Source organism: Astatotilapia calliptera, chromosome 6 (genome assembly GCF_900246225.1).
Source record: "Astatotilapia calliptera chromosome 6, fAstCal1.2, whole genome shotgun sequence".
Classification (NCBI taxonomy): Eukaryota; Metazoa; Chordata; class Actinopteri; order Cichliformes; family Cichlidae; genus Astatotilapia; species Astatotilapia calliptera.
This window is the reverse complement of record NC_039307.1, coordinates 4,532,351-4,547,495: the sequence shown is the minus strand read 5'-3', so window position 1 is coordinate 4,547,495 and position 15,145 is coordinate 4,532,351. Positions and strand designations below refer to the sequence as shown.

Here is a 15,145-nt window from a genome sequence, read left to right as displayed (position 1 = left end):
TTACCAATCTGTATGTAGCAAAAAGAGAGGAGAGCTGAACCAGACGGAACATGTTTAATATTAAGAGATTCCTTCCTTAGTTTGTCCTTGATGCTGCACTTACAATTTTATTACTGACTGGGCCTTGAGATTATATATTTATAACACGACCTCCATTACAAGTGTTTGCAATAAGTAAGAATTAAATTCCTAAGGAGGATTTGATGAAAAACATCCTTCACTGGTTTCATTTTGACAGGGTTTTTAAGGGGGACCAGTTGTGCTTTTCTTTATTTGTAATCAAACATGTTAAAATGGTGAGTGATCATATTAAACATGGCAAAGGACCCAAGTAATGAGGTCAATGCATGTGCAAATACTGTGAGTCCTTTGCTTGTCAGTGAGAGCTCTGATATGGTCGGATCTGTTCAAATGTTCTGCTTGTGAGCGTTTAATCAGAGGAAAAGCGTCTTAGAGTGAAAGGAGAGGAGCAAACTGGACCAGCATGAGATAAATATGGATGATTTTAAACTGTTAGTCATTCAAAGTTGCTCTATGAGAGTTCAGCGATAAAAAAAAATGAAGCTGGAAATGAGCATAATGTACTGAAGGTCAACTTGAGCGGCTGATGGTGCAAAAACAGACAAACTCAGATCTCCTCTATTTTTAAGCTGGGATGTACAGAAACATTAAAACTAACTTTATTTATGGTATTATGTTCCTGTAATTGATTCTTAAAGGAGTGTGCACCTCGTTCAGTTGAAGTGCTTGAACTTTCTCTTTTGAGGTCATTGTGATGTTTTGGGGATTTTTAATAAATAAAATGTAAAAAAAAAAAACACAAACCCTTGATGTTCATAGTTTTCTGTGCACACAAAGTCAGTTTAGCATCTAAATGCTTTTTATATATATAAAGATTTGCATTCAGGCTTCCTTTTATTTGGTGTGAGCTTTGTTAAAGCTGTGTAGACTGTGCCATTGGTTACATGAATCACATATATCAGGCAGTGTTAGAGCTGACTAGCTCTGATGTGCTCCAAGCTCTGTGAATTTGTTTGATGGGCTCTGTGACATTTTTTCTGTGTATCTCCCTGTCTTTTGTTCTGGCAGCTGATTTACAAATTAAGCACAGGGCAGGAATATGGATAATTAGATGAAGAGAACGGGTGAAGAATAGATGCTGTTGTACAGTGCCACAGAGGCATGGAGAGAGAAATGAGAAACCTAATTACTGATTTCAGTCTGATCCATGAAAACTACAAATGTGAGATAATTCATGATTTCAGAGGATAAGAGGATGTGCTTCTTGGCTTCAGGACAAAGGGCTGGTCCTACATATTTCTTTTATTTTGTGTCCCCAGTTTAGCAACTCTATCTTCACTTTTAGACCTCACAGTTTTTTCCCTCCAGTGATTACAAAGAACCACATTAGAGTATTCAAATTGTTTTTTTGTTGCAATGGAAAAAGTAATGTGTTGATTGTTCTATACAAATAACCAGTTATTTAATTGCTTACAAATTAGTAATCAGAGAGCACAGCCTTTATGTTAAAGTCATGCTAGGAAAAACAGCAATTAGATGTCAGTCTGCTATCAGTTTTCAATTAAATAGGGACAAGTTAGCAGTTACATCAAATTTGTTTGTGACAAACAGTAATAAAGTGCAAACTTCTTGTCTGTTACAAATCAGTTGCTGTCTACGTGCACAGAAATTCATATTAGCCACTTAAATTCAGACTCTAGTTACAGCTTCATTAACTTGAAGCAAAAATTTAGAAATACGTTCACAAATAGTGATATAGTTGCTGCACAATGGTGATTTATCTGCAAAAAATGTCTTATTTAATGAATCATCTTATTTAATTAACTTTTTTTTAAAAATATCAGAATACAACCTGTTGACAACAACATGGCAAGTTGTGCTCATCAGTGCATATATGTGTAAAAAAAACATATATTAAAAAAACACATCTATAGTTACATGTGGAACGTAACCCTCAACTGGGATTTCCGATTTCCATTTGCAGAGGCCCACCAACCCTGTGAACGTAATAAAAGTGTAAATCTGTTAAGGCACTGTTGTGTATTTGTAATTCATAAAGCCACATACAGACGCTGATCAGTTTATCCACGAACATGTTGCAGAAAAAAGCCATTATTAAGATTGTCACCACATAGCAACAGTTTTTTCTAATATTGTTAACCTGAATCTAACTAGTTTCTTTACTTTAATTAAATTCTTGCTGGCATGTCTGGCAATTAATGGTTTGAATAGTTGCTCTGCATATTTTGTTTAATCACTGATATATTATTTTGTGCTATTCAATATTATAAATATTGCAGATTTTGTGCTGTTTAATCATTAATGATCCATAGATGTTGATATAATTTATCATGCTCCCATTAAAAATGTAATTCATCCATGCTCCTCTCATTTGAATTGTATTTTTCATAATCATGTCTTAGCTGAAATTGTGCCTACGAACATCGAAATTTTGTTGCATGTGTACCTTCTAAAAATAACTCTATTACTATTATTCCAGTTTGAAATAATGTGATTCAGTCTGTTTTTTTCTGTTTTCTCTGAGTTAGACGATCAACTGATTTTTATTTTCGCATTGAATCATTTAATTCAGAACTCAAGTTATGTCCACCTCCCCAAAATAAAAAAGTTTTGCACTTCTGAATATGAAGTCATGCAGTGTGGAGGTTTAGGACCTGAATGCAAGAGTTGAGGTAGAATTTTGAAGAACAAACCATTTATTTTGGCTGATTAGAATCCAAAGCCTTTAATAAGGGAAACAGGGAAACGAGCACCTGGGGGAACGGTACGACTGCACAACGAGCAAATGAAAGATAAGGCTACTTATGCGAGAACTACTGAGGGCTGACAAGGAAAATGGATACAGCTGGGGAGCAAGAAACATGTGATGACAAACAAAACACTGAGACAGGAGAAAGTCAAATTAAACAGAGTTAAACAGAAGAAACTCATTATTAATATAAAACAGGAAGTGTTCAATATCAACACAGAAATGAGAACTTAACAGAGGGAGAATACCGACAACTGAAATACTAAACTAATACCAGGAAAACAGAGAGAACTAAACATAAACATATTGTAAAATAAAAATTCAGGTGATAGAGTAAGATATACAGAGGACACACAGGAAGGCTTATAAATAAAAGGAAAGAAGAACCAAACGTTAACATGAGTAATATCAAACTGAAAGACTGATAAACTCCATCATGACAAAAATGGTCCTTTTATTTTTAAAAACGTTAAACTGAACTGTTCTTTTTAGCATACAATGATGGAAAGAGGCAGCAAATGTTCTTATTTATGAAACTAAAGGAAAGCCGATTTTAATATCTGTGGGGCTTTTTCCCATTTCGTTGGTTATTCCAGTTATAAGTCTGTAAAATGACCTTGGATTTTTTTATGTCTTCAAACTAAACACAAGCGCATCTGAATCCTGTGTTCTATAATTCTTGTGTTCTTCTCTGTTCTTCTCTCCCGCGCCTGATAAAATCCTCTCACCTTGCATCACGACTGAAATAAACCCCGCCTTCAGCAGCTTTAGAGATTCACAAAGAAAAAAGTTGAAAGGGAAAGATGACATCATGGTTGGATTCTGCAGTGAAGGCTCATGTGTGAATGCACTGCAGCAGAATGTTAGCGTGGAAAGACTTAAACACACACACAGAGCTAATTCACGCCTCAGCTCAGTTGTGCTCCCTCACTCCATTAAATTCTCACACTCCTTTGGTATCCCACGCTTCAACATGTGATGGAGGTAAAAGACCAGCAGACACCTGCCTCAGCTTATCCCCTGCGGTCACCATGACATCAAGAGCAGAGCAAGCAGAGGGCAGATAAAGGAGGCTAACACATCAGAGGGATGTTGCAGATCAAAAACCACAAATCTAATCTAATGTAAAAGCTTTTCTGGGTTTCGTTCATTGTCTCGTAGAGAACTTCACTGTAGCTCGTGGATCTCTAGAGAGATGCAGCTCACTCTAATTCGCAGAGATTGCAGTGTTAAGATGTATAGCTTCATATAGAGCGGGGGAAATAATTATTTTATCTCCGGCTCAATTTGATTTCTGCTCACTTACAAAGACATGAACAGTCTCTAATTTTTATGGTAGTTTCATTTTAGTCAAGAGACAGAATATCAAAAATCATATATCATCTATCATATCAGAAATACCAAAAATCCAGGAAAAATCCAGTACGTAAAAGTCATCAATTAACTTGCATGACAGTGAAGTAAGTATTTGATCGTGAAGCAAAACATGACCTAGTACTTGGTGGAGAAACCCTCAGCAAGCACAGGGGTAAGACGTTTCTTGTAGTTGGTCACCAGGTTTTCACGCATCTAAGGAGGGTTTTGGTCTTAGGTTTCTTGGCTGACGCTTGGCAACTCGAAGCTTCAGCTTCCTTCACATGTTTTCTGTAGGATTGAGGTCTGGTCTATTTACACGTATTCACACTCCAGTGAACACACCGGGAGCAACTCTGGGTTCAGTATCTCGCCCAAGGATACTTTGGTATGCAGACCGGAGCACGGATGATACCACCAACCTTCCGATTAGTAGATGACCTGCTCTACCCCTGAGCCACAGCCACCTCTACCCACCAAGTGATTTAGTTCCTGTTTCTCTAATTAGTTGCAGGTTTGTTTGCTTCTTTTATATAATTAAAGCTGAATATGTTTCAGTTTTGGACTGCTGTTTTAAGAAAGCTAGACCAAAAATACCATAATGTAGAGCTCGGGTGCTATAGTGGAGCTTTTTTCTTATTTTTTGACATGTTATGGATGAAATGATGAATGGAGACAATAACTGGGAGGTGCAATAATGGATTGCATTTATTAAATGATGAATGAGAAACATTAATTACCACCGACCTAATGATTTCTGAAACTGTGAGTTTTGGCAGACTCCATTTCATGAATATTCTTGTCTAAGGTGATCTTTTGTGCTTTTTCACTCTTTTTAGTGTCATATATTATGTTTTAAGAAAACATACCTTTTCAGGCTCTTTTATCTTTCATCTTTTATGATGCTTCATTCACCAGTTGAGCTTGATAAATAATTACCACTTCTAATATTTTCTTTTGACTTGTATTCACGTCATGCTACCCAGAGAGAATATAACTGTAAGGACATTTCTCTGTGAACCAGCAATTGTGTTTGCATCCAAAATAATATAAGTAGCTTTAGTATTTAGCTTCACTAAGTATGTTCCAGTTAAAAGCAAACTGAAAAATCATATAAAAATCTATTAGGAAATCCATTAATAAAAAATACAACCACAGGAGCAGCTTTTTCTTAATGCATCTGTGCTCACACTGCTGATGTCTTCGCTCAGACGTGCTGTATGCAGACACTAAACATACATGCACACACACATCCCTTGCACATACGCACAACAGGTCGATCTCCTCCTCCTTCCACCCTTTTCCTCAGCAGTCAGTTAAAAGCGCTAATGGACAACAGTGAAACCTAATGCTGCTAATGCTCCATGACAAACATATTTATATCCTGTCAGACGGCTTCACTCGGATGTAACTGGCCTCTCTGATGCTTCCTTCTTATTTTGGTACAACTATTACTACTTTTTGTACTACTATTAGTAATACAGACTAGTGGTATTACAACTATAAAATGTGTTAATCACAAGCTGTTAGCCAATGAGCAAACTTTGCCTTATTCTGAAATTGTAAATGAACATTGTGATGTTTGAAATCTTAATCTTATCACGTGTTCAAGTATTCACTGAGAGAATAGATCAAGTACTGTAAGATATCAAGCTGTCATCACTTCAGCTGGTGGTGATGGTGGTGCTTTGCCTCTATTGCATCTAATTTGGTGGAGCTGCATTGAATTTTTCAAACACATCACTGAAGCAATGGTATATGTTGTTTTCTTGAAAAAGTGATTGTTGGACTACTTCAAATCCCACTGTGGCGAGACTTCCAACATTATCCAAGGTTATCCAGCCCCGTATCTTTCATTTTGGCCGTATGGTTGTGTAGCCATAACTGACAGATTCGGAGGATGATTTTTAGGCAGAAATTTTGAAAAAAAGGAAAACAAAGCCTACTTGAGGGATTGAAATCCATTATTATGCAGACTTTCCTCCTCCACACACTAATGGGAAGACATCCACTGGTAACAGGATTCTGTGGATTTGGCTGAGATGTACAGTAACAGCGAGTTTCCAGACCTCTCCTTTCCAGGATGCTTTACAAAACACACGTAGCTAATTATGTTCCTGCTCCTCCTACAGATGTTACATCTGACTTGCTGTGTGCTTCTGTAAAACTTAGTTAACACAAATAACATTCTTAAAAGGCATCATAAAGTTTGTATTATTTCTTTTTCTTTTTCTCATACAATATAATTTTATTTACACTACATCTGAACAGCCTTCCTGCAGAGTCAGCAATGCTAATAACATCTTCCCTGGCAGTCCTATACTCCTCTTTGGATGTAAGATGCACGCATTTCCCATGCTAAGAGGCGCTATATGTGACTCCACGCTCCAGTTTCCCTTTTGGGTTCTGATATATCCCCCCGCGTCGGCCAGGGAGACAGAAATGTTTGACAGCTGTGCTCCCAGATTGCAAAAACAGATGGAATTTCAATGTGAGTGATTGGCAATGGGGAGCCTGCATGCATAGAATAAAAGAGATGGAGGAAGAGAAGGAGGAGGTATGCATGTGTTTGAGAGATATTGCTGATGCATGGTTTGTGTGCAGTTATTGAAACCCAGAAAGATTTTGTGTAAGAAGTACAGAGATATAGCTTTATATTTTGTTTTTTAAGACCTTCAGTCTACAGATGCATGAATTTATTCTAGACCCTCTGCCGACTGCAACAAAATATGTTTATGGCATGTGTGTTTTGTGCTTTTGACGAGTGCCCACTTTCTCAGCTTTCTCGCTTCTTGCTCTTCTTGACTTTGTTCGTCTTTGCTGTACTTGTTTTTTTTCTTCTCCCGCCACCACCTCTCATCCATCCATCTACCTCCAGCCCCCGCCACCCGCAGCTCTGTCTCCACTCTCTGAATAATTCAGGCCTGCAGAGCTAGTGTATTTTTGGTTGTTGTCACCTCAACAGTAACACAAATACACCCATACGCGTGCATGCACGTACACACATGACTATGCCAGCACACCCGTGCATGTCGGTCCTCACAAACGATGCAGACAGAAAAGAACCAGACTCTGTGAGACCGCTGAGACTCGCTAACTAAGAAGAGTCGTACTTACAGGGACTTCACATCATCACCGTGCTCCACCCTGTCTGTGCCCTGCTGTCCCAGCGCTGAATAATAATATGTCTCACTTTTCTCTGTCTTCGAAAGTTACACAAAGTTGGAGTGTTGAGTAATTTGTGGGGAAAGGAAAAACTCTGAAACTTTCAGTGCCTGCTTTTGCTCACATGGATTTCCCTTTACTTCTACTTGTTTTCGTGCATGTGCTGACTTTTGGGTTTTAGGCAGTTTCTGGAATAAATTTAGAAGTCATTACAAGCCAGGCTTTGGTTTTATAAATGTAATCATTATTTGTCTTCATTAGTTCCATTGAGATCAAGAATCTATCATTAAGCTAAGTGTAAAATCTGCTGAATAAAGCAACACATTTACATATTATTTAAAGGCCAGTTTTGAATTTGTAGGCAACACTAAAATATTTGAGTACATAAAATGCTCGAGGCTTCACTGCATCCTGTGGATGTCAGGAATCATCGAGGGACTTTTTGGCACATCCTGAAGGGGCAGCATAGACCTCACATGATAATGCTGTAATAGTGAAAGTATTCATGGAGTCCAGTATCCAAAATGTTTTCCAAGAACTTCATGGAAAAATACACAGAAAAACGTGTCCGGGGGGGGGGGTACAAAACCAATCTCTTTGGATGCTGCTAGGTCTTGTTGTTAGGGGCGTGGCTGCTTTGATTGACAGGTGTGCTGCACAGGCTACCTCAGCCGATCGCTGTTTGCGATGCCTCACCTTCCCTAAATCACATCACTAAACTTGACCTTTTGGAACATTTTATATCGAATTATCTAACAAACAAAACTGCTTGTTTGGCGTTTGGTGGTGCTCCAGTTTAGTAAATGAAATTCTAGTATTTTATTAGTTTGTTACTTACAACTAATTAGCAGATAGTCAAAGGAGCTTGCAAAGAAAAGCGTCTGGACTTCTTTAAGTTACTTGAAGACGTTTCACCTCTCATCCGAGAAGAAGCTTCTCGCTTTTCTTTGCAAGCTCCTTTGACTACGATGACCTGGATGACTGAGAACCTTCACAGACTAATTAGCAGATACACGCCTCTGCATTTCACTTACAAAGTGTATTTATGCAAGTAATGATGCTTTTTCACTGCACATTAAATATGGGCACTTCTGGCTCTAAACACCACCCAAAAAAACAGACAAACAAACGAAAACACGACAGTGACCAACAATGATAAAAAGATACTTTTCCCACAACAGATTGATCCACATGCTTAATTTGGCACAGATTTTGGGGATGCCCTTCCTGACACAACCTCCCATTTATCCTGCAACTGGGTTTCTGTCTCTTTCTGGTTTTGATCTTACGCATATGAGGCAAATGTGTTAACCAGTACAAAAATGATAAGGACAAGTCGTCAAAATGCAGAATCCAGAAGGCAGTGGGTGGCGCTGTGGTCCAGCGATAGCTAAGCCCATCTTTTACATACAGTCTGTAATTGACATGACACACACTATGACTGCTGCTTTACCTTTACACATGTTGTGGTATTGTTTAGTGTTTAGGTGCTTTAAATGTATGTGATCGAATGATTCTAGAAGTTGCAAATGTTTAACAAAAATGCAGACAAATGCGATTCAACGTGAAACCCACGCTCCTGGTTAGAAAGTATGTTTTCTACAACACAGCGTGTCTCTGCACGATCATCTGTAGGGCTGTCGTGCACGGTAAAGCTTAATTTATGTGCAAACATTAAACTATTCTCATGCAGGGTTTCTGGTAGATAGCAGATATAATACTTTTTTAGTTCCTCCGTTCATTATCTCCATTTAGCTCAATTAGGGGATCAACACAGTTTTTCAAGCATACAATTCACAATAGTTTATTTTGGACTAAGATGGTAAACCAGCTGTTTGGCAGTCTGACAGAGACTCAAATGATTAATCTTTCTTTCTTTGAAAATTGAACATATTTCAGTTTGCTTTGCCAAATGGGTTAAATGGGTTGTGTATTTTTTGTTTAGACATTTTATGGCTCAATTAAAAAAAAATAACACAACCTGACAGATTAATCGAAGTAAATAACTTCATAGTCCAAGCATGAATCTCCTCATTTGTTCTGCTTTAAAAACCAGATTCTCTGTGGAGCAGCATCTCATTGACTTGATAATGATAGCATCACAGCACGATGTCTTTAGTGGAATTTGAAGAGAAAAGAGACATGCCTGTGAGGAGAAACTCAGAGAACGAGAAGGCTACACAGCCGTAAAACAGTCACGTCGAACAGCTGACAGGATAAAACATGGGTGAAGATTGACAGCAGAGCTCCACCGGTGCCAGCTGTAGCAGTCGGACTGTGCAACTTTTCTGAATGTGCTGAGAGGATGTGACTGTTTAAAATTGGAGCTCCCCTTCGGGCCCTAAGGCTGTCTAAATGTTAATATATGGCTGTCTGACATTCTGGTGCTGCAGTCACTGGACTGTGGACCTTCATAGACAGAAACTGGAGGAGAGTTGGAAAGAAGCATAAGAGGAAGCCCTGGGGTGGACATGAGAGAGGCGTGGGGGAGAAAGGTTGAGGTTTGGAGGAAAAAGTTTGAGTAGAGTGATACAAAGGATTTGGCTTGATGAGAGGTGAATTCCAGGTAGAGGGAGGATGAATTGGTAAAGGAAAGATGGATTTCAAGGGAAGACAGAGCAGAGCATGCAGGCATAGCTGCAGGGCTTAAGGGCCTTTGGGGCAGTTGGAGGATAAAGACCTGCCGTGGGCCACTGGACCAGAGCCTTTGCTCTTCTTGTGTGAGTGTTTGTATATGTGTGGCCTGAATGTATCGAAAGCCCCTGTAGAGAGCCAACGGTGCACATCTGTTCACCTCTTGAGCTCCCACCTTGGCAGAGCTGTGGCCAGAGCGAACCAGTTTTAAACTGATTCTTCTCTGCATTTTTACTGCCGTTTTCTGTTGATCAAACAGGTGCAGTGTGATAATCATACGTAGAGCAGGAAATGCTTGGTTTATAAAAGTTAGGGATGCTCCTTGAAACTCATTTGCTTGCTGATTGCATGAGAGAGAAAAAATCAGAGGGCTCAATGCTGTAAAAGTAAGAAGACTGTGAGAAAACTTTCCGAAGTAAATTTAATTACTTTTCTCAAGTAATGCCATCAGGGTGTTACCCATTCTTCAGCGTAGTATATGTGTGGCAGTTCATAAGAACTGCAAAGAAGGTGATCGGCCGTCCACTCCCCTCCCTGGACTCCATTGACAGTTATAGATGTCTCTCCAAATCCAGGGCGATTTTAAAAGACCACCTCCATCCTAACCTCCACCTATTCAACATCCTGCCCTCTGGAAAAAGGTTCAGATCCAACCAACAGACTAAAAACAGCTTCTACCTTTGGGCTGTCAGAACTCTCAGTGCACCAGAACACTGACAAACCTGCGGCCTTCCCCTTTGAACTTATGGTAACCTGAGTGTGTGTATGTCAGCGTGGGTGGATGTGGGTGTGTACGCGTGAGCAGACCCCCATACAGTTATTCTGTGCAATATCTTGGCAAATGTGCAATAATCCCATTTTTCTTTGGTAACTTATACTTTTTTATTGTAACTTATACATCGTATAAAGTGTATATATATATATTGTGTATTGTGTATATAGTGTTTTTATATTGTTGTTTTGAAATTTGTCACTTTCTTGCATATTTGTGGTTTTGCTACCTAATTTAGTTGTGCAGGCAACTGTACAATGACAATAAATTAAGTTCTAAGTTCTTATGAAAAAGGATTAAAGCACTTCCTCATTGGCTTCACTGTTCACAGCTGGAAGCCGCCTACATCCATGCTAATAAACCATCTGTGAGCTGTTAACATGAGCTACACTCCGTGTCTGTTCACATATAAAGGGTTATCTTTATCTAACACTTGAGAAAAAGAATGTCTTTTGTGGGAGTGTCCTACAGGAACCTAGCAGGTGAAACTGGAGCCCAGTAGTGCAGCAGTAGTGGATCAGTAGTGTTACCGGTTCATCAATGTGATCAGCTCCTTCTTTTCCAACCACAGTCTGAACACACAGCTCCGTCAGAGTGGCTGGACGACTTTGTGGGAACTTTCAACGATCGTCTTTCAACGAGCACCATAAAAGGGCAACAGATCCACAGTTCAGTTTGGAAAAGTGACGTCACCACATTCAGATTAGATGAGCGTGCCGATGGCTAAAATGCCTTTAAGTGTAGCCTTAGGCAGCATGAGAAGTATTCAGCAGAGTGATAGAGGTGATTCAGTTATTAGTTTTCCAGTCTTAAGAAAATCCCAGCTTTACGGTAAGCATGTTGCACTGGGAGAAACATAATGATTTACATTTTGTCAAGTGTATTTATTTTATTTTTTATTTCGTTTGTCTCACACTGCAGCTTCACTTTTGATTTAAAAGTGCTCGTCTCCCTCAACACACCCACACTCCACCGCTTTCCCGCAAGTATTTCACATCAGTGTGGCGTAATGAACTGAAACAGCCTCACTGAATCAAAGCGTTGATCAAACGCTGGTGAGTGTAACTTCTGTTTGATGTGTTGGAAAGAAGTCACAAATTAACCAAAAACTATCAAACTGAGGTTTTTGTTTTGTTTTTTTATCTTTTCTTTCTTTCTTTATTTTTTATACTTTTTGCTGTTATGTCAGGTAACACTGCTATTCTTCCAGTGTGGGATTGATTTATTTGTATATCCACAAAACACACAAATTTAAAAAAGGTATGTTCAAGTCACTTTTTAGACAGAAATTTATGCAAGTGCAAAACAAATAAACCAATAATCTGATGAATATACCAAGATGCTTGAAAAAACGTGAATGTTAAACCTTACCTCATAAACTCATTTTCACCTATTTTGTTTTGGTATCGTCTCACATTGAGACTGTGGCTGTTCTGAAATAACATGTTTTCCTGCAGAGTATTAGAGAAAAATGTGTCAAGGACATGTGTGTGTACATTTAAGTGTTATAAAAACATTAAACTAACAGTGACTGAACACCCCCACCCCCAACCCCCCGACCCACAGCAAGGTCAAATCAATTTTCTTTCTGTAGCACCAGTTCCCCTTAGCAGTCATCTCAAGGTATTCTATAATGTCAGCAGCAAAGACTCTATTAAAGAGAAAACCCCAATGATCTCCTGATCCCATCTGAGCAAGCACTTGTTCATGAAAGCGAGGAAGAACCCCCATTTAAAAGGAAGAGACCTCTGGCAGAACCAGGCGCAGGGAGAGGAAAGAGAAGACAGAAAAGAGGGGCAAAGAAAGGCCATGAACAAAAAACAGAAAGTACAGGAGAGTAGACACAAGTAAATGACAGAAAATAGAAGCGTTAACCAAGCCTGGTTTTCCAAGTAGGGAGTGTTTGTATCCTAAACCCAAACTCTGAGCTGATTCCAAAAGAAAGAAAGGAAGGAAGCATAGGCAAACCTGCACTTTGAAGGACAATGAAGAAAAGCTTTTGTGGTGTCAGATAATAGATCATGTCTCATTTACATATTTAAATATAAGATATCAGATTGTCCCGAAGTAACAAACTGGGGAAGTTTTTGGCCCCTTGATCATATTGCACGTGTTGTCTCTTCTGTTAGTTTAGTCAGAGCTGCTATTTAAGAATTGGAGATTTTAATTCACCCAAAACTAAATTTCTGAAATCTAATGATGTTTGAGAATGCTGCCTCAGAAACGTATGTGCAAACAGTTGCTGTATCATTTAGCTTGTTTGCCAGATTTGGTAGCAAACAGAAGAGATTTGTACAAAGTCAGCATCAAGGCACTTAATTTTAACTTCAAACTTCTGAGGAATGACTTCGGGGTGTAAGGGCGTTCCTGCTCACCTCGGATCGCAGCTCCGCTGCTGAACACAGTTTGGGACATTGTGTTAAATGTGGAATCTCATTTTTTCTCACTTCATCCTCATCTTCCCCCTCCTCCTCCGCAGGCCGACTGTCGCTCCAGAGAATACCTTCGCATACACTTCCCATCTGCAGATACGTGATTCAGAGAATGAGGTAAGCGTAAAAATCTTACACGTGTGGGTCTCACACTTTGTTGTACACGCTCACACATACACACTCCAAAGTATGTGTAGTGACTTCATCGCTAAAGTAATTTACAGTCTTAAAAAAAGCTTTAAAGCCAGTGACTCAAAGGAAATTCCCCAAATCCAAAAGTAAAGCCCAGATTGTTGGTACAAAGCCTCATCATTCTCATCTAATTTGCTGCCGGAATTAAGCAAATCTATTATGTAGATGAATAAACAGAAGATAGAGTTGTCTTCAGAAAACTGAAATTGTCTCAGAGTCAGTTTTCTTACTGCTTATTAGTTCAAACATTGAAGGGAGAGCGGCAGGAAAGAACCCGTAAAACTGTTCCAAACATTTATGGACTGCACGGCACAAATGCCGATGTCTGTAAGAAAATATTTGAGCTTTATCCTTCATCCTCAGGGAGGTCAGAGGTCATCTACAGTATTTGTGAAGCAGCAGTCCTACAGCTTGTCTTCTGTGACAGGAAATAACTCCATCCTGCCACAGAAGAGTGGACAAGTTTATCTTGAAGAGCCTTTGACGGGTTCTCTGCATTTTCAGGGGGGTGTGGACAGGCCAGAGGTGAACCAAGGACACTTCAGGTGAAGCAGAGACACACAGGCAGTCAGAGAGAGGCAAGGATGAGGAGAGAAAAAGCCTTTGATCCTCTGATTCTCATCTGAAATAACAGGCAGCGCTGCCGAATCTTACCCTACCTTCCTCATTACGGATCAAAGCTGCAGACAGTTAGCACACTCAGATGCTTCGAAAACGCAATCATCTTTCATTTTCCCGAGTATTTTTAATCGTGCACAGAATCAAACCTTTAGGTCTGGAGTGCAGATGCTCGAGCGAGCTCACACTCACGCGCTTGAGGATGTGTGCACCTTCACGTCCCTTGATACCCTACTTGGAAACATAATGGGATGTCCGTGTTCATCCGCTCAGAAGCTTCCTGACTTTGTGAATCCTCTGAGCGCGCTCCACACTTTGATCACCCTCTCTACAAAGAGACTGAGACAGCGAGAGAGGCTTTGTGCTGAGCAGGCAGGGCTACAGCGGGTTCCTCCAGGCCTTAACCCAGCTTTACCCTCTCACTCTCTCACTCACTGCAGGCACATTTGATCAGATGCACTGTACCTTAGTGGTTTGAGCTGAAGTACACACTTTAGGCAGGTAAACGCTTCATTTAAAGAATAGCAAGACTATGATTTGTATGCATGCTGAACATTTTGTAGGAAATTGCTACTTTGAAATGTTTTTCTATCAGAAAAAAGGGATGTTGCATAGGAGCAGGTGAGAACCACCTTCCTAACACCACACACAGACACAATAGTTGCTGTGCTCTTTATTTGTTGCACAGTGCTCGGATTGGGCGTTGTGCCTCGATACTGAATTTTCAGCTGCCGTCAACTCTCCTCCTCACTGTAGCTCCTCCACCTGGTCCCAACGTGCTACTGCATGAATAGAGGAGGCTGATTGGACGTTATGTAACAGGTGTTCCACGCAGCATCCCCTAGCAGTGCACCCTGAACCACCCGCCCCCTCTGTCCTCCCACAGCTGAGCCACAAACCACACCCCACTACCACAACACTTAAGTGGATCCACTATGCTTTCCTTATTGTCTGTCTGAGCATCAGACTGATTTCAGTGCTCGATTTCTGAAAACTTTTTTACTCCAGGATCTGCAGGTTTCCATCGCTTTTGTTTTTTTAGGGGCAGCCAATTGAAAGAGTGCTCGTTTAAGGTTTAAAGCTAAAAATACACATTTTTCAAGAGCATAATAGGTTCTTTTTGATGCCAGTTTTTAATTAACTAAATAATTTGTACTGTTTGTTCATCCATCCATTCATTTTCTTCTG

General features: G+C 39.7%; 1 protein-coding gene across 3 annotated transcripts in view; it reads left to right on the top strand.

The window, feature by feature from the left end:
- Nucleotides 1–15,145, top strand: part of LOC113023615 (endonuclease V) — a 70,597-nt gene that overhangs the window by 23,154 nt on the left and 32,298 nt on the right. For 2 of the 3 annotated variants that reach the window (XM_026169805.1, XM_026169803.1), the window contains one exon: nt 13,195–13,264. In XM_026169805.1, the coding sequence (XP_026025590.1) occupies nt 13,195–13,251 (57 nt within the window). In that variant the 3' untranslated portion in view covers nt 13,252–13,264. Of the gene's footprint in view, nt 1–13,194; nt 13,265–13,843; nt 13,918–15,145 lie in introns of those variants that run through there. The other variant, XM_026169804.1, reaches the window with a different exon arrangement.